Here is a 20,048-nt window from a genome sequence, read left to right as displayed (position 1 = left end):
GATTAATTAGGTGCTTTAGGCACTGATCTGGTTTTAATGTACAATCCTATACAATCAAATTTCTTTTGACTTCAAGCAGAAATTGAATTTTAATACAGATTTTGCATCATTATACAATCAAACAATATATTTGTATTGAAATAAAACCGGATATTTTTGGCTGACACTCGTCAGGGGTGATCGTCAGTAACTAGTAGAGAATTGGAAAGAACATTGTACATCAACAATCGTATCACCTAATATGACGCCACCGGCATGAAAATTCGAATAATAATCAAGACAAACACATGGCTTAAGCTCAATGTACTATTTTTTCTTTTAAGATATCTCAACTACGTGCAAGGTGTCGTGAAAGAAGTGAAATCAAAAATCGACGATTTGTTTCGTAACATAGACGATGATACAGAGACAAAGCTAATGCAAGCAAAGGTGCGTACACTTTCCTACTGGCATTCACAGGTGGGGAGTAACGAAGCCCTTCTATGAGTACTCAAGTAGATTTTACCTCCTTGAACTACTTTCTTGAGCGCTTATGTTTTTAGACACAATTTTCTAACAAAAATACTTTTTTACGCTTTCTTTTCCAGTAAAGTGAGTTTTTGGGTATGCTCCCATCACCTTTAAGAGTTAAATTTCCATGAGAATGCGGTAACGGGAAAAGTATCGCCAATTTGTAGCGTCATTTTGTTATTCTGTGTCATTCGCAAAGATGCGTGTTGCAATTTCGAAGGTTAAAGTTAAAATTATACGCAGAGTCTCTCAAATCTACTTTTGAGACTACCTACTTTGAGTACTTTTGACACGTTTTTGAAATTCCTGCTTGTATTTGCAATTAAGTCGAAATTTACGGCATTATTTCCATTTCTGCTTAAGTAGGGAAGCTCACTACTCTGTTCTACCTCTGCTAGGCGCTCGAGATTTCTGTTCCTTACTCCTTGCGATAATCCTTTTCTACATTAACAGGATATTGTTGATGAGATGGATAGTTTACAAGGGATTCTGCACGTTTTAAATGAAAAAATGCAGAATATTACACCCAGGATGTCAAGCCACGATGCTGAATCTGTGGAAGAAAAATATAGGTTTGTACTCGGTATATTTGAATTGAAGATAATATTGAAATTTTACTGAATGTTATCAATATTACGGCAATATCATGGCGATATTAGTATTATTTGAGTCTGAATCGAGTGCATAGTTTCGTGCTACATATTTCGTATGATCTGATACGACCAATTGAGATTTACAGCCTTCTGCAATGGAAAGTAGTATAGAATCTCTTATTATCATCGGTTATAGTGAATTCAATATTGTCTTTTTCAGATGTGTGCAGCAGAAATGGGTCGACTGCGAGCACAAGGCTCAATCTCGTTATCAGATGCTCTGCAACACGGCCAACGAATTGCACGAATACTGCAAGCAATTGGAAGACACGAATGCTTGGCTTGTGGAGCAGAAAAACAAATTTGAAGAACCAGTGCCGATGACGATCTCTATTGAGGAATTGAATGCGGCTCGGCAAAAACACAACGTACGATTTTTTTCAAATTTTTTGATTCACATACTGCTGTTCGAGCCAGACTTGTTCAAAAAAACTAATCTAGCTAGTTGGTATTGAACTAGAACTAACTACTAATTTTTTGAGTAGTTCTTGTTCTAGTTACAGATTTTGTAAAGTGAGTATAGTTCCAGTTCTAGTTTTCGTTACGCATTAAAAAAAATGAGTAGCCGAACAACTATGAAACACGCTTAGTCGTTTGGCGTGAATCGTGATACCCGGTGTTCTGTTGTGTGATGTTCTTGGAGCCATTGCTGGACCAGAGCCGTCACTACTAACAGTGATTTAGCCAGGGGCCTTCTCAAACTGGAGACCCTGTCCTTTTAAAATGCAGATTTTATCCCCAATGTATTTCTTAGCTCATTTGAAATTCAGTAATTTGTATTATCAGTGCTGCCAATTCATGTATTTATTTGTGTTTTAGTTGGTTACGTTAGTTAGATGTCGTGAGTTCTAGTTCTAGTTGCTAGTTTCGAAGTAGTTCTAGTTCTGCTTTTTGAAGATGCAGTAGTTTGTACAGGTCTGGTTTTAACCCTCTTCTGATTTTGAGTTGGTTGCGCAATTTATTATAACACGCGATCGTTAACTTGACAGATACTGTGCAAAGAGCTGTCTCATAAGAAGGAGGAGTTTGACGAGATGAGCAGCTGTCACCAAACGCTCATTCTCAGCTTGAGCAGTCCAGAACGAGACAAGCTACGCGCCGACGTGGAAGACTTGCAGAAATTTTTCCGCCGAGTTCAGAAAATTGCACTCGAAAAAACCGCCGACATGAACCAAGCGATCGGAAAAAGAAAGGACCTGTGGGCGACTGCGCAGCAGGTGAGAATGTTGGACGTTTTATGACTAAGGTTGGGTGCTCAGGCACTCAAATCTCAATGAGTGTGAGATTTGAGCCAAGCGGTGAAAGATGGTGTTTCGAATACTTAAATTACATGCTCCCTGCCGTTAGGAATTAATTTATCAACGGTCCTTGCCAGTAAGAGTAAATTTATTAAAAATAATTATGGTATCGATACTATTCTCCACTGTAAAAAACGGAAAACCTTGATTGATCGTATCTCAATATACGAGACATATAGTAAAAAGCTACACATGTTTGTGGATTATGTATCTGTGTAGTGGTAATCGCAAAATACCAAATGATCCTAAATGAGATGAATAAGTGGCATTATATTATTTGTTGGTGCATAAAAGTTAGATATTTGAACTTATACTGTTGTGACCTCATAATGAGTGATACTGTAATACTCGACTCGAAGCTTAATACTCGATTCAGAATCAAATAACTCTGGCGCTAGATGTTGCCCAGCCCTGTTGATGAAGGAAAATATTAATTTCAACCCTGATGATGATTAATGATACGTTTTTATGTTACCCCGGAACGCATGTAATATGTACTTTACAGGCGATAGCTTGGCTGGAACATCTTCGCGAATCCCTACAGGGGCCTCACTGCCCGCCTCTCTCTCCGGATACGGTCGCTAAACTTATTCAAGATCACAGAGTAAGTCATTCTAGTGTTAATGTTTTTGAGGGCTACCTATGCACTGCTTTATATTGGACAACTATATTATTGTAGATGATTAATTAGAGCGAAATATCAGTATTCAATTTTCAAGTAGTAGTTCAATTTAGCTATAATTCAAATTCTATTCTATTTTGAAAAAGATGAATATTTTCAAACTCTGGTACGTCCTATCCGATTATCGTGCTCCTTCATACGTTTTTTAAACCTAGGCTTTGTTTCGCGAAATCATGCGTCACAAGAAGACTGTTGACGACGTGACTACCGCTGGATTACTGCTGATTTGCGAGGGCAAGCCCGAAGGTATAAGTACGAGAGGCAAGTTATCAGGTATCATATCTTGGTATTTATATGTGGGGAATGCGGTGGAGTAGGACTCATGCATGGTGCGTACAATTTTGCATTCTCTAATGGAATTGAGTTTGTGTTCCGACTAACCCATAACGTGAAATAGATGATATATTCATACTGGTACATGTATTCACTGTAAGCTTTTCAACTGACTCTCATTAGGAGCGTCAGTGTGGTGTAAGAGTGGCAGAGAAGCTCTAATAAGAGAGATTCACAAAACTATTCATCTCCAAATATTTCATCAATGTTATGTCTTTAGCTCTACATCATAGCCAATAGTATTCAAGGCCGAGTTTGCCTAAAAACCTGTAATCTGCAAGCACACAAAACCTACTTAATTACTGATCATGTAGGTAAATGTACCAATATGAATGTATTGTTATTTGAAATATTTAACATCTGTATGATAATAAACTTCTATGGCCTATAACATGAAATGGGGTTCAAAAAGTTTGGTTTTTGAAGACTAAGATCATGATCAGGAATCATGTTCCAAGAATTATGACACTATATTACTTTTCGATCTCTATTCAATATCTTAATCGGAATTACTCCGTTTGCACTTTTGAATGTATGAATGTTGCATCTTCCTTACCTGGCATGGATAACACGTTTCAAACTGACTTTATTATCAAACTTTGATAGATAACTGAAGGAGTATTTGATATTACTTACATAACACATCCCAACACAACATCCTGTCATGAATTGCACTTAACACCGTCATCATCCATAAATGGGTTTCGTTCGAATTTAACGACTATAATTCTGATCTTCGTTGAACTCAACGAAGGCTTAATTTCTCAGAGTGAGATTTACTGATGTGACATAGATCTGACTTGCCTTTGTTTCAAGGTTTGGGAGATCATTACATAGAGGTGGAGGATCTTTGGAAGAAAAAAATGGAATCGTTGCAAAGTCTTCTGGCCGAAAGAGAACTTTTCCAGGTATTCCTAATCTCCGTCGTACATATTTTCATGAATATTTTTCATGAACCAGATTGTAAATACTAGAAATAATCGATTGAATAATATATTCATATTGAGAAAGAAACTGAATATTTTTGGCTTACACTCATCAGCAGCTATCAGAGATTTGGAAAGAGCATTGTATGTCAACAGTTGTATAACGAAATATGATGTCACCAGCATCAAAATTAGGATAATCGCGGCGAGCAGTTAGGTTAAGGCAGGATTGTAATGTGATTTTCTGATGACTCGACTTGACTCGAGTCATTTTCTCAAAATACGGAAATTACTTGACTCGAGTTATTCTGTGTATTGACTCGAGTCATTGAGCATGACTCGAGACTCAGACGGCCAAGACCGACATTTCATTGTAATTTCGAAGAATAGTAAAGTATCAACACTATTGGGATTTCGTCTATTGGTACTCGTACTCGAAAATGGGTCCAGAAACTGCTAAAAACGAGGAAAATGAGTATATTATAAATGCGAACCATTCGATATCACCAAACAGAGTTATAAAAAGTGGGTTTAACAAGACTTCAACTGGAAACAGAGCAGTCAACACAATGACTTGGACTTGGACTCGAGTCATAATACCATGACTCGGACTCGACCCTCTGATCGTTGACTTGGACTCGGACTTGACTCGGTGGTGAATTGAAATTGACTCGACTTGACTCGAGTCAAAAGTATAAAAGTGAGATTGACTTGTGACTCGGAGCCTAGTGACTTGGTTACAAGCCTGGGTTAAGGTCAATGTACTATTTTTAGATTATACACAAATTCTCCAAGTTGGTGTGTATCGTTCACCCCGACTATTCGAATTTGCAAGCGAATGATGACATATTTGATGTTTGCTGCTGCTACACAATGTTCTTTCCAATTCTCCACTAGTTGCAGCCGATAACATTCTGGATTATTTCAAAACAAATATACTATACAAATGTACACTGAAGTTCTATGAGTTTTTTCAGACACTTGAAATATTGTTTTACAGGCCGATTGCGACCGTTGTCATCGTTGGCTGAAAGAAGCCGACATTGTCACTTTCCCTGAAGTAAATCTTGCCGCCCCCTTGGCAGATTTAGAGAACCACATCGGAAAGTACAAAGTAAGTGTCTCAAAGTAGTGGGTTGACATCAATACATTCACAAGTAAATGGATGTTGTTACATTGTAGCAAATATCTTCGGAATCTGTCGCGTACCAAGACCTAGTTCAGAAGATTCAAGACAAGGCAGCGCAGATGAGGCCTGACTTATCGGATACCGACCGAGACATTTTGGATGCTAAGATCAAGTCAATCGAAGACCAATTTAACCAGTAGGTTAAAAGTTCTCTTAGTGGCATGTCCTCTGTGGTAGATCACCATAACGACATCATTTATCCCCGGAGTTTCGAAAGCTTGGTTTGCCGTATCTCAGCATCTAAGAGCATGTTCATGGAGATATATTTTTGTTAAGTAGTGATCAAGCCTCATAATGATCACTAATCGCTACAGAAATACATACTGGAAACATGATCCTTGCGGCCACAAAAAACATACATATTTAGACTTTTCAAATCATTACAATTGTTACGATGACATAAAAGGTGGTACTCGAATTACTATTAGCCTATTAACCAAACGGTAGTTTATTTCCATAAATTCAGAGAATATATCTCCGTGAAATGGTGATCAGCGTTACCACCATTAGGTCATCAAGTCTCCTGGTCACGTTACAAAGTCATACATAGGCCTATATGTTATAAATATAAATGTACATCATTAAAAGTTATTGTAATAATATTCATGAAAATATATGTTGATGAATTGGTAAAGAAAAACTAAACGATAACGATATTGCACAGTTATATATCCGTGAGCTATTTTTTATCAATATTATGTTGATATATTCACCGTCTCCTATATTCTAGGGTTTGTGCCGCCGCCGTGGAAAAAGAGGAGAGACTGGTTGAAATGATGGTGTCCAGAAAAGAATATTCCGAAGAATTGGATCAGTTCGAAGATTACCTGAGCAAAGGCCAAGCTCTCATACAAGAACTAGACGGCATGCCCACCGGCTACACGTCAGAACGAGCGCGCGAACTACTAGAAAAAGCAGAGGTACCTTATCAAAATTGTCAAAACTTATCATCTTGGTTGTTTTGCGATCTCTCTGTCACAATTTACGCAGGCCACTAAAGATACTCTCGCCAAGAAAAAGCCGAGGCTGGACTCCATCGAAAAGATGAGAGACTCGCTCAAAAACTCTGGTCAGCCTTGGCAGCCTGAAGAGCTCTTGAAAGGTAAACTGTGTTTTTACCCGCAATACTGTAATTTCATAGGCTTTCACTGACTGAAATTTCAGCATACATTGTAAAATGCGATTAAAGAACGCAGTCAGTCACAGTAGCATTTTAAATAGAATAGCAATTTTGGAAACTAATGGTAAGGAGAGCAATAATGAACTGATACATGATGACCCGATTAGAACAGAGCTATAAGATACACCACAACTACATTTAGTTTTTTTTAGTCTGGATTGGAAATGGCTACTTCTACTTATAGTCGTGTACAAATTTACAGCATTATTTTAGTTCTTCTTGAGCATGACTTTGGTCTTAGAAAGCATTCCTAAAATAGCAGATATTCTATTATTTGATTGTCCTGCTCAAGTACCAGCAAATAAAGCTCAATCACCAAGCATATATTTATCAGTAAAGTGAAAATTCTTTTTTCTCATTACAGCTACCGCGATTTTCCATCGTCTCATGCAACAGAGCACGCAGAGAATCGAACGTTTCCGAGATATGTCTCTTAATCGGGAGAACTTTGAATGTCGATCGCGACACCTTGCCGACGAACTGCAAGAATATAAAAGGCTGATTAGCGCAGGCAGTCCTTCGAGGACGGAACACCGGCTTTCGGAATGTCAAGTGGGAAACAGATTTGAACTATTGAAAAATTTTCAGCTATTCCAAATTGGATTGGAATTAGAATTAGAATGATAGCTACTAAGCTTTTTTACAAATGATATTAGAATTAGAATGATAGCTACTAAGCTTTTTTCCAAATTATATTAGAATTTGAGTGATAGCTATACAGCTTTTTCTAAAGAATATTACAATTAGAATGATAGCTACACAGGTAATTTTTCTAAATTAAATTAAAATTAGAATGTTACCTACACAGATCTTTTCTAAATAAGATTAGAGTTGGAATCACTGAATCCGTAAAAATAGACAGAAATAAATCAAAAATAAAGTTTACTTCACACCAAATCGAGCTTGGCTCTTTTCGCACTAGACAGTTCTGTAGTATTTTCGGGAAAGCCAGAAATTAAATTAGAATTTAAATCACAGCCTATAAACATTTCACAAATTAGATTGCAATTAAATTACAGGCAATTCTCTCGAATCAGTGTATTTTGTCAAGTGGAACTATCTATCTAATCTAACTATCTAATTCCAGGTTTTGGTTCTGCATTGTTGAATCTGTTATAACGAGCTTTCTGTCTGTACCTTGCTTATCTATATGCCACATTTCACCTAATCTGTGGTACAGTATGTATGTTATTGATTTCCATGATTGCCAAATAAAGATTATCTCACTCTATGTGTCATAGTCGAAAATATTTCGACGCACGAATGTTTTTGTTATTCAGCAAACGGCCGCGGAACTGACCAGCGCGCAGATCGAACTCCGTTCCATATCCGGTCTAGCGGAACAACTTTGCGAAGACATGACTACCATCGACAAAGGTGTTATTCGTGAGAAAGTTGAAAAATTGAGAACCGCCCTTCATGAGTTGCAAGCTGATATCGGAGATCAACAGCGTGACTTGGAAAGAAGGTTCGCGTTCGATACTTGTCAGTTTCAGCTTTAAAATAGCGTTAAATCCATCTTCATATACTGTTCCATTGACTATTACATTCATATTGAAATAACCCGGAATATTTTTGGCTGACACTCGCCAAGGCTAATCGCCAGCAACTAGTAAAGAATTGAAAAGAACATTGCATATCAGCAAGCGTATCACAAAATATGACATCAGCGGCATGAAAATCTGAATAATCGTGGCCTACAAATGGTTTTAGCTCAATGTATTTTTTTATTATGCACAAACATTCCTATACTATACTGTTTTACCAATTATTGTGTAGATACTATACTGCTACATATACTAAAAACTTTAGGCCACATTTCTTATTAACTTTCCCGACGACAGAAGCAGTTCTATGGCCTAGCCATCGATGTTAATAGAAAGTGTATTTTTCTAGTAACTTATTATTAATTTTGCTGTGTAAGCATGATCCCCGCTTTTGTCAAGGTCTGTGTTATTTGCTATATTTCAAACCATTTTAGGCAATGCGCAAATTTCTAAATTCTGAATTAGACGCTGCGACGACAAATATGTTGAACCTTAAATTGATATCCGATATGCGTCTTCAGACCACAGGTAGTTTGCCTGTTTCACTGACAATTCTTGAATGACAAGAAGTCTGTTTTTTAAAGTTATCGAAAATCACTTGCCGCAGCAGGATGAACTTTATTATAACTGTATTATAAGGTCAAGAGATTTATTATTTTAAATATGCTGCTCAATACTAAATTCTTGCGGAACAGCTGAAGTTTGCCGACTCTAAACAACGCCGATTGCGTTTCAGATTGATGTCGCGTCGCGATTTTCAAGGGGAGCTGGAATACGGCATTGTATGGCTCTCGGAAATACAGGCTGCCATCGAATGCGACAAGCCTTTGAAGCTCGACACGCAAAGCGTACAAGAAGAAATGAAAAAATTACAGGTGATTATTTTCAGCATAGGGACTCAAATCAGTCATCACTGGTTCTCAAGTAGAAGTAGAAGTATCAATTTCTGACTTAGTGAAAAAGTTAGTATTTTAGACCTAATTTTGTCTAAAAAACTGAAAACTGAAGTAAAAGTAAAATCATACCCACATTACGACAAACCTGCTTCCACACTTCTATCGTCCGTCATTTTTCCAAAATACTTTTTTTCAGCTCATCCAAGAGGAAGTGCAATCTCGACTAAGGATGCTGATTGGTCTCGGAGAACTAGATGTTGAAAAGTACCGGGAGGAAGGGGAGGAGCCTCCTAAATCTGTCAACCAAAAACTCAGCCAAGTACATCAATTGAAAGAATCTTTAACGTCCGCAATCTTGGCAAAACAGGTTTCGAAATTTTTTTCCAAATTTTTGTTCACAAACAAGTCAAACTTGGTTATAATTCGATTCAATGCTACCGTAATTTGTAGACTCGCCTCGAAGACGCGTTCGCGGTGAGGCAAAAATACTCCGATTGCTTGAAAAAGGTTCAGTCGCAATTGGGCAGCGCTAGCGCAGAACTTCAATTGCTGAACGGAGATAATTCGCCGAGACACGCGAAACAACTGCTTTTGGAGCATCAGGTAACAACAGGCACATTACTTCTTGGCTTATAATATAATTCTCTTTAAACGTAGGCTTCTTCAGGTAAAAACATGAATATCGCATCCAAGTGGAATAAATTGTTTGTTGCGAGATCTTAAAATGCCGTAACAAAAGATTTGTAGTTCAGAATGTATAGTATCTCTGGCGATTGGCGAATCGGAAGGATCTATTCCGATATATAATTGTGATATACCGTGTATATTTGAATTGGTAAAATGTATTTTGAACATTCAGGCTTCGGACGTCCTCCATCAATATCAGGTTGCTGCATGACTATTGGCATGAGAGTGCTTAGTGTGTTACCTAACGAGTACAGTAGGCCTGATAAACCAGACTTGTACAAACTACTGGTTCCTTTTTAGAGCTAGAACTTGAACTAAAATGTTTAGAGTCTGAAAATACCGAACTAAAACACAACTAATTAGATTCAATTCAGAAGCGACTTATTATTTTATCGGAATTGAATGGGCTGTCCATGTAATCATCAGTGCTAGTTTGAAACGGGAGGGGTTTCAACCTCAAAACTCACCAACGCCAACGTTAGCAGTGATGATTATGAGCTGGCAATGACCACAAAAACATCACACAACAGAACTACTTATTTTTTAAATGCGCTACTGGAACTAGATCTAGAACTACTCAAAAAACCACTAGCTAGTTGACCTCAACTAACTAGGCTGATAGTTTGTACAAGTCTGTAATAAACTTAACATCAATGCTGATGATATAACCATTATGTTTTATGTTGCCAATTTCTCATCGAATTTTCTTTGTTAAATCACAAATCAAATTGGCTGATCGCCCTTCAACTTCATTCCCAATTATTTGATGGGAATTTCATCATTAGTCAAAGATTAAGTTGCTGAATTCATGACACAAACTATCTGCAATTACGATATAATGATTTATCATTTCCCGTGAAAGGAGGAGGAAAGCTCCAGTTCTGACGACTCTGTGAGTTGATAATTGTTTCATCACACTGGCACCTTTTCAATTTTTCACCGCATTGCCCTGTTCTGCACCACAAGCATTTCTATTTTTTCTGCATCCAGATGTCAACCCTTATTTCGTAGCGTGATATGTTACTGTTAGCCGGTAGCGTGTGTATTAGCGGATATTTTCACTGTAAGCTTACTTCACTTCTGTTCCCTTTGACTTGATATCTTGTGTTTTCACTAATATCTTTCAGATTTATTACTGACAGGAATTTAAGATATGATTTAAAATCCTGTATGGCATGGGAAAGAAGCTATTTTGAATCTTGTTTGACTGAGTGATGTGATGGCCTTAACATCATGGAATGACTCTGTCATGTGTCACATAGTCCTGTCAGTGTTGATGTTATCTTGCAATAAAATATTGTGTACTTGTGTAGGTATGAGCTGAATTTCCAATAATGAAAATGAGTATTTTGTCTGTAACGTCTTTTTTCTTGACTGTTAATGAGAAAGGTATTCCAATTCATTGGCGTAAAAAAGATATCTGCTGTCAAGGAATTAGTTTTAAACTTGCTTTGGTATGACTTTTATAAACACTATACAGCATCTCTTCTGAATACTTTATGCTTAGTTCTTTAGTTGTAGTCTAAGCTAATGTTTCTAAAACTTTTGTTACTTATGTCAATTTGAAACATCGAATTAACATTGGTGTTGCAGTTGCAGAAATGTATGTTTGATAAGACTAAGTAACCTATTCATATTGAAATGAATCGGGATACTTTGGCTGACACTGTTTTGCTCGATTATATTTGAATTTTTGTCAGCCAAAAATATAAGGTTTCATTTCAACATGAATATATTATTCAATTGAATATTGTAAGTTTCAAGCACATGAACAACACATGGTTAATTGATGTCACACAACAATGTCACGTTTTCAACTTCAATCTCTTCTTTATCTCTCTATCTTGAACCATACTTTAATCTCTGAGAATAATATATTCATTTTATTTACCCAATTCTAATTTCTGATTTCATTTGCGCGTAGGCCTTATTCATGACCGAGGACGAAGTTCTGAGCAACATCGATGAGCTGAGTGTCGTAGCCAAGGACTTGGAGCACAGCCCCGCTCTTTCCAACACTGCACGAAAATCTCTCAACGAAACAGTTAACAGCGCCAGGGGTCGAGCTGATAATCTGCTGGACATGGCTCATGAAATCAGGGACACTTTGGAGGTAAAATCTTAATCACAATTACAGGCGGTCCAAGTAATCAGAGTGCGGGTTTAGTTGAAGTTACACTGTAAGCATCTTTTTAGTTACAAGTAGAAATAGCAATTCCCAAGATATGTTTAAACAATTTCAAGTGGAAGTATAAAATGAAATATATCAGAATTACTCAAGTGAGTATTTTTGGAAAGCAGACATAGTTGAGAGGTTACAAACTACACCCGTTATAGGAAACTAACACAAAATGATTAATGACACTAACACAAAATGATTAATGACACTAACACAAAATGATTAATGACACTACAAATAGGAGTGTAGGGATGTGCAAACGTAAGTATTTTTCTCTATTCTAGGGAATCAATGATTGGATTGTTAGGTTGCCTAAAAAACGCTGTTCACCAAGTTTGGCTCGATTCCAACCCATAGATGTGAACGCACAAGAGTTTCAAAGTCAAAGATTATTTTCAAAAATTAGAATTTTTTTTTCAAATTTTACTCTCAACCCCATGAAATTGATAGGTGGTCTAAAAGAACGATGTTAAACAATTATTGTTCATTTTCAACTGGTAGATGCGAAGTTATTGCAGTTAAAAAAAATTCATTTGCAAAAATAGCCTGAACGGTGAGTAATCCCAGAATTAATAATGGAAAACTAAAATAACTTGACTTTTACGGGTTGGAATTGAGTCAAATTCGTCATGCATCGTTTTTTGTAGACAACTTTATAATTTCATGCGGTTGACAGTAAAATTTAAAATTTTCTCAATAAACATTTTAAAATAAATTCCAAATTTTCAAACTCCTGTGCTTTCACATCTACCAGTTGGAATCGAGCCGAATTTGGTGTGCAGCGTTTTTCTAGGCAACCTAACAATGTAATTAGGGAATCCCCGGAATCCGGACAAAAAAGTTAATGGAAATATTAATGTCATTGTGGAGTCTCTGGCCTTCATTTTCGTTCCTATTAAACTTATTTGTCTTGTATTGTGCGTCCTTTAGAAGTCGGCTGTAAGCTGGGAAGGGTTTGACGAAGAGGTTGAAAAAGTACAAGCCAAGGTGCAAAGAGCCGAAACTCATTTAGTTGCAGCCAAACGATCGATGCCCAACTCTGTACACGACGCCAGGGTAAAAGTGGAGAATTTCAAGGTAATTCTATGAAACTGTTTGCATACCTCTCCCCACTTTGCTAAATATTGTTCCTTTACCTACAAATGCCAACAAAGAACTTTTGTTTGGTTTTAAGCAAAGTATCAATTGTGGAAAATGAATTTTATTCAGACGGTATTAAGTGAGATCGCACAGCTGGATCACGAAGTGCAAGCACTGCAGAAGGTTTCCGAAAGCATATCTCTTGGTAGTTTTACTGGAAGGATGTCGGTGAACCGATGTATCAGCGGTGTCAAAGATCGAATCGAAAGACTACAAGCAAAGTCTGCGGTAAGATACAGCTACATTTTTCATGTTATGGCAGAAAAAAGGAATAAAATAGGATTCTTTTTATTATTACATGTTAACAGAGAATGAAAGGGGACGATCTTATTTGTCAATCATGCAAATCAATAGCGTACATCATAAAAATACAAATAGGTTAAATGTGCCATTTAGATCAGTGAGGTTTGAATTGAGTCATCCATGATGAGCCACCCAGGCCAGAAGTATTTTACTACAGGAAATAATACTCTCACAACTTTTAGATTAACAAACAAAAATACAATTGTAGAAAAAAAACATTCATATTCATATTGGAATGAACCTGAATATTTTTGGTTGACATTCGTCAGGGGTAATCGTCAGCAACTAGTAGAGAATTGGAAAGATCGTAAAGTGTGATAACATAAATGTTATAGCAGTGAATTGAAACATGGTACTCTGATCTGTCAGGTTTTGGTGAACTAGATAATTTCCGTTCTCTAGTTCGACAAATTGAAGCGAATTCTCGTTAGTCTAATTCCAATCTCATGTGTGAATACGTGATTCTCTTTTGATCGAGCTGAAATATACTTTTGCAGGAAGTGGAACGTCTGTTTCAACAACAGCTTCAGGAATGGGAGAGCTACCACCAAGATATCTCCGCGACAAAGTCAGCTCTGGAGCGTATCAAAAGCAGAATGCCAGTAAAGCAAATCGAAAAATGCACTGCCCTTGATCTTCAAACGCAGAGGTGCAGAGTTTTTGAAATTATTTCTACTTCAATTCTCACGCGTGTTTTCACTATAGGTGATCAGCAATGAAGTGTTTCTATCTTTTTGAAGCACACAAGTAGTTTTGACTTGCCACGGAAATTTCAACTTCTGCTTGTAATTGAGGATTAATTTCCTACGCTGCCAATATATATGGGTCATAAATAGAGTCATACTGATTATTAAATATGGATTCATTATCGCACTTTGATAAAAATATCATTATCAGCCATGACAGGTAACAAATATAGGTAATTATCGTGATGTCACAACAGGGTAGTTGGGAATCGGAGCACCATAATCGGTGACTGCTGACTGGAAGTATTTATCTATTTCTTGCATCATGCAATTGATCAGATGCATCCTTTCTAGTTTATTTCTTGTCCAAATATAGTAATGGCTGCAAATCTGTTTTAACGAATTCTGTAAAGTTTTGGAAATGCGCCTTAAGCTAAATGCCGTATCTTTTAAATATCAGCTGAGTTATCGATGTGATAGGTAAAGGTGCTGGTTATAGGTTTTATCGGTGTCATTCCGGCTCTAGTCCTAACTTGATTATTTGGTTCAGATCTCTCCTGGCATCGTTATCGAAAGATCTTCACGCAACAGCTCGTAACATGACCGCAATTCAGGATACTTCGCAAAGCATTTCCAGAAATCTGGAACGCGCCATATCGAAGATGATCTCTCGAGAAGTGGATGACGTGGAATCCAAGTTACAGAGGTTTGTAGTTTTACTGACATTTGTGTCAAAATAGTAGCAGTTTCTACTGAATGGATATTAGTCAGCGCTCCAGATTGTCGGACAGAGATCAGACAGAGTTTGACACCTGGAAAATTTTTCAGCTTTCCAAGATTAGAATTATAATTACTGAATTTGTAAAAACGTGGAAATGAATTAAATTCTGAATTCGGAAGAACAACAACAAACATGAAATTCAGTTTATATCAAATCAAAGCTCCTTCGTGTATGCACGAGAATGGAAAATGCTTGTACAACACACTTGACTCGTTTCGACTCCTCTCTGTCTTTTCATTGTATCGCAATCCTGCAGTGTTTTGAATTGATGGCAATAATATTAAAATGAACAAACGCAAAGGCTGCATCGGACACAAATTGAGAACCTATTTTTGCGTCAGCCTGAAAGAAGAAGCCAATGAAAAAGTGTCAAAAGTCAACTCTGAAATGTCGTACCGTGAATCAGTTCAAGAAGAACTTCAAGATCTTCTTCAGTGGCTGTCGGACGCTCGAATTTCAGCCGAACGCTGTACAGATCTAACTCCGTCTCCTGCTCAAGTTCAAGACAAAATGGATTCTATGGATCAAGTAAGGAGAATTTCAATTTTACTTTGTCTAATGTACAATTAAATAATATATTTACATTGTAATAAGCCCGAAGATTTTCGGCTGAGACTCATCCCACATTTATTTCAGTATGAATAAATTATTCGAGTTTATATTGAAGCTCTGTACCAGCCAGAGTATTTTCGAATGTTTTGCCTAACCTCAAAATCTTACTGTATTATTTTCAAGCTGAAAGAGCGTTTGTCCAAAAAACGAGAATATTTCGAGTCTTGGATGGACGACGAACAGAAAAAGTATCTGAACAAATACACGGTACTTCCGTCGGAAATCACGAGCTTGATCGTGAAAATTAAAGTCGCATTCGACGAAGTGGAAAACGAACTGTCGGGGAAAGAAAAGGTGCCGTTTCCATTCTCTGTTGTAGGTTTTTACTAACTATAACTACCAAAGGTACAGTTTAACTTGCGCAGTTTTTAGGCAAAATTACTTACTTCGTACGATTTGTGTTTTAAAAAGTAGAAAGTAATTTAGAAATAAGTTTAAATCACTTCTATGATGGATATTGTCATATTTTCGAAGATTCAACATGTTTGTAGTGTCATATTTCATTTTTTTTTCGTGTGGATATATCTTACAATTTTGACTGTAGCCAGATTCGATTAATTGCTTAAAGTATGCAACACATCCACCAAATCTACTTTTTGAAATGATTTATTTCAGTATTTTTCAGACATGCTATTTTCTATTTCCACTTAAAGTACTTTTCACAATTTCTTGTATATCACTCTTTCTGCTAATAATCGAGTAGCAACACGGACTACATTGGTCATCACCAGCTATAGCATCTTCTTTGTACGCTAAAGGATCTAGAAGCTGCCAAATCATTGAGAGAGGAATATCAGAAAGAATTGCTGGACATCTCATCTTTGCTCACCGATGCTGAAAGACGATTGACCACAGATATCAAAGACTGCGCCACTGCGGAAATTGAACATCGGGTGAGGGTCGTATTTACTTGAATTTTAGCTTGTCTTGAAAATTGGCACTTCTACATTTAATTGAGAAAAAATTGAAAGCGTTGATTCTACTTAGCTAGTTGGCTCTTGACCGTCTGGAATATCTGTACAGATATTCCTGACTTAAGTTATTAAATGACTGTCTGTCTGATTTTTGAACCATTTTTGTCAATTTATTAAAATATTCTTTATGTCAAGGTCCTTAAATCTCAATTGGACGAAGTCTACGTACGTCTCGTCAATCTGGACGCGTTAGCTGCCGAAATCTCCGAGCAAACATCGTACGAAAGCAGCAAGATCTCGATCAACGCCGCGATAAGCGCCCTCAATGACCAGTACGCCAGAGTCAACAGTCTGGCCGACGCCAGGTCAAGAAAGTTTACCTCGGTGGGTTGGCTTGCAGCAATATTTGATGAGCTTCTTGGAGGTACAGATCATCAACATACCATGAAATAGTGTATTCATATTGACGTAAACTTTGAATATTTTTGGCTGACACTCGTCAGGGGTAATCGTCAAAAACAGCATATCCCGAGATTTATCAGAACACACGCATCTCGTTCGGAGAAAATGTCGTTCTCCTGAAGCTTGTATCAAAACAGGCGACGACCATTAATTCTGTAATTGACCAGCACCTACTGGATAGTTCTATTTCTGCCGAAAAGTATCCAGACGACAGATTTTGTGTCGTAGGGAGAGGCCGCTCACTCTTTTTTGTGTACTTTCAAGTAGACTTTTGTCAAAATACGCCTAAATTGAAGATCCTAGACGGAAGTTCATGTATGAATTAGGATATTAAGTCTCAACCATCTGTTCGCCTTGATTATTCAAAAAATTTAATGCTAGAGACGTCATATTTGGTGATACGATTGTTGATATACAATGTTCTTTACAATTCTCTACTAGTTGCTGACGATCACCCAAGCCAAAGATATAATTTGGGTTTAATTCAATAAGAATATACTATTCAATTGTAGCAATATGTACAATACTCCGATTGTGGATCTCACATTGATTTGGTTGCAGGCTATCGACTATCAAGAGGAAGTGGATGAAACGGACGCGTTCCTGAAAAAGTGGCGCGAAAAAGCGGAACGCATTCTAGCAGAGCCCCTCGCCTTGAACGATCTTTCTGACGCTAAAGCAAAACTACAAGATCACAAGGTACTCTTTTTGGTGACCCAACACGTCATTTCTTTCAAGCAGTGATCTATCTGTAACAGACATCCAAGATATACTATGGATAAAATTATTTCTGAGCACTGTTTCATCAAGTCAGATTGCCTTCATTCAGAATCTGAGGAAGGAATTGCGGCAACTGCAGAGCAACATTGATCGAATGAGAGACCGAATCCCACAAGTCGGTGCTGGTGTTGAAACGCCCAGCGTTGACGAAGAGAGCTTTGAGCATTCGTCGGCGCAATTCGGAGCTTTGCCTTCTTCCTCCTTCTTGTCCAGGAAAATTGACCAGGTTTGCCACGATAATTGTATCGCTGTCGGCCATTGAGTGGGAGACTACCACTTCTACGTGCAGTTTTCAGTATTTTTAACGAAACTAGCATAAAATACTTGCTTCTACTCTACTTCTACTTATATGTAGGCTACTGCTATATGTAGAAACTCTTGGAGGTTCAGAAATTCCGTATGCAACGAATAATATATTCATATTGGAATAAACCCGAATATTTTGGGCCGTCAGGGCTAATCGTCGCCAACTAGTAGAGAATACAAAAGAACTTTATATATCAACAAGTGCATCACCAAATATGATGTCTCCACCATGAAAATTCGAATAATACAGGCAAACGGATAGCTCAATGCACTATTTTTAATGATCTATGACACAACATTTGAGTTTTTTGTGCCTGTGATGATGTATTTGGTATTACGATTGTTGATATGCATTGCTCTCTTCAATTCCGTACTAGCTGCTGACGATTACCTCAGACGAGTGTCAGCCTGAAAATAATTGTGTTTATATCAATATGAATATATTAATCAATCGTGTTCTGTTTGTGTGTCCAGCGCTTCTCTATGTAATGTAATTTTCGCTCATTTTCTTTGATAGTGTTGTTTTTTTGAATTACATTGCTACATACTTCCCCAAATTGGTTTTCTTTGAAATTCTGTTTACATGACGGTCATTGCGCCGTTAACCCGTGATAAGGGGCACGCGAAAAGTCTTCGAGTTAATAAATTATACTGCGATTAAGGAAGTCCCGAAAGCTATATTGTGATATTGATGTAACTTGCAATATGGTTCAACAAGATTCCGTCTGGTTTATATCTCGATTTGTATTTCTAGCTGTCTTCCGAATGCAAAGATTTGGAGTCAGATATCAAAAAGAGAGAGGAAACTATTTTATCGGCAATTTCGGCCGTTGAAGACATGGACAGGGAGACGAAAGCTATCCACGAAGGTATTCCACATCGTATTAGAAGTTATTCTTGTCACAAGATGGCCGTTTATCTAGTCTGGCGTCTTCGTTCTCTTTTTGCAGAAGTAGAAAGGCTCGCTAGAAAATACCCAAACCTAGATGTGAATCTCGACCCTCGGGATCAGCTTTCTTCCAAGAAAAATGTTCTGCGAAAATTGGCCGGATGGAAAGAGAAATTGCGGGCCTTGCAAAACTTGTTGCCATCTGCAGACACAGGTTTGTATTCACCAGAGGTAGATTTGGTCGTGGGTCACATACTTTATAAGGTAATCGAAAATGGCTTCTTTCAAACTGTTAAACCTACAGTACTCAGAAAAAGTATAATTACCCATATCAAAAATTCTTTTCTGCAAACAAAAATTTACAACTGCGCATCTGAGAATCATCATTTTGTTCCAGATGAGCCAAAACAGCTTCAAGAAAGTGCGGCTCTGAACCTCGCTCACGAAACTCAACGGGCGATCGACGATCTCGAACTCTCGGTGACCACGGATATCCACGCTCTTGAATCTCTGCTCGAAGAGAGCGAACCGTACAACGAAGAAGTAGAGCGTGTCGAAAATCTATTGTCACAAGCCAGGCATCGTCTCGATAACCTGCCGATGGCAGGCATTGCAGGTGAATAGTGTTTGGCGCATACCTATGCTGTAACTTACAGAGGTGGTGAAAATAGTGACAGTTGCTACTCAACCATAAACAGAAGTAGCTCCGTAAATTTCTACATAAGTGCTTGTAGAGGAAGCAATTTTCAAGACATATCAAACCTATTTCAAGTGGAAGTAGAAAGGTCCAAAAACCATCATTAGTTTAAAAATTAGAGTCATTTGATGGGTCGCATACTTAACGTCGGAGGTGCATCTTCCTGATTATGGCAAAATGACGAATATCACTACAAATAAATTGAATTTACTCAGTTATTCTTATGCCGGGGCTATTTCACGCGGATCTTATGACAATTTTATAATCACTAAACTACATTCTGCTTTTTCAAAATCGATTGCGCTAAAAGTCTGTAAAGCCTAATATATGTTCAAGTTGAAATAATCTTAAATCATAAACACTAGCGTAGCACAAGTAGGCCATCAGTATCTCTATAA

The 20,048-nt window shown here is 37.5% G+C and overlaps 1 protein-coding gene across 12 annotated transcripts in view; it reads left to right on the top strand.

The window, feature by feature from the left end:
* LOC145444388 (nesprin-1-like) overlaps positions 1-20,048 on the top strand; it is a 108,030-nt gene that overhangs the window by 44,196 nt on the left and 43,786 nt on the right. For 7 of the 12 annotated variants that reach the window (XM_080322354.1, XM_080322355.1, XM_080322366.1 and 4 more), the window contains 32 exons: positions 324-429; positions 964-1,082; positions 1,324-1,531; positions 2,153-2,380; positions 2,967-3,065; positions 3,299-3,416; positions 4,293-4,384; positions 5,403-5,516; positions 5,585-5,727; positions 6,322-6,511; positions 6,582-6,693; positions 7,136-7,323; positions 8,052-8,239; positions 9,055-9,193; positions 9,411-9,581; positions 9,665-9,817; positions 10,074-10,100; positions 10,764-10,793; positions 11,826-12,014; positions 13,011-13,157; positions 13,290-13,448; positions 14,021-14,172; positions 14,760-14,915; positions 15,332-15,518; positions 15,726-15,896; positions 16,361-16,495; positions 16,712-16,900; positions 17,540-17,677; positions 17,808-17,984; positions 18,819-18,933; positions 19,015-19,167; positions 19,351-19,569. In XM_080322354.1, coding sequence (XP_080178480.1) covers positions 324-429; positions 964-1,082; positions 1,324-1,531; positions 2,153-2,380; positions 2,967-3,065; positions 3,299-3,416; positions 4,293-4,384; positions 5,403-5,516; positions 5,585-5,727; positions 6,322-6,511; positions 6,582-6,693; positions 7,136-7,323; positions 8,052-8,239; positions 9,055-9,193; positions 9,411-9,581; positions 9,665-9,817; positions 10,074-10,100; positions 10,764-10,793; positions 11,826-12,014; positions 13,011-13,157; positions 13,290-13,448; positions 14,021-14,172; positions 14,760-14,915; positions 15,332-15,518; positions 15,726-15,896; positions 16,361-16,495; positions 16,712-16,900; positions 17,540-17,677; positions 17,808-17,984; positions 18,819-18,933; positions 19,015-19,167; positions 19,351-19,569 — 4,712 coding nt within the window. The remainder of the gene's footprint in view (positions 1-323; positions 430-963; positions 1,083-1,323; positions 1,532-2,152; positions 2,381-2,966; positions 3,066-3,298; positions 3,417-4,292; positions 4,385-5,402; positions 5,517-5,584; positions 5,728-6,321; positions 6,512-6,581; positions 6,694-7,135; positions 7,324-8,051; positions 8,240-9,054; positions 9,194-9,410; positions 9,582-9,664; positions 9,818-10,073; positions 10,101-10,763; positions 10,794-11,825; positions 12,015-13,010; positions 13,158-13,289; positions 13,449-14,020; positions 14,173-14,759; positions 14,916-15,331; positions 15,519-15,725; positions 15,897-16,360; positions 16,496-16,711; positions 16,901-17,539; positions 17,678-17,807; positions 17,985-18,818; positions 18,934-19,014; positions 19,168-19,350; positions 19,570-20,048) is intronic. The other 5 variants (XM_080322360.1, XM_080322357.1, XM_080322359.1 and 2 more) reach the window with 5 other exon arrangements.

This window comes from Botryllus schlosseri, chromosome 8 (assembly GCF_051294905.1).
Source record: "Botryllus schlosseri isolate E-star chromosome 8, Bs_hap1, whole genome shotgun sequence".
Classification (NCBI taxonomy): domain Eukaryota; kingdom Metazoa; phylum Chordata; class Ascidiacea; order Stolidobranchia; family Styelidae; genus Botryllus; species Botryllus schlosseri.
The sequence above is the reverse complement of the archived record's forward strand: the minus strand, read 5'-3'. Positions and strand labels throughout refer to the sequence as shown.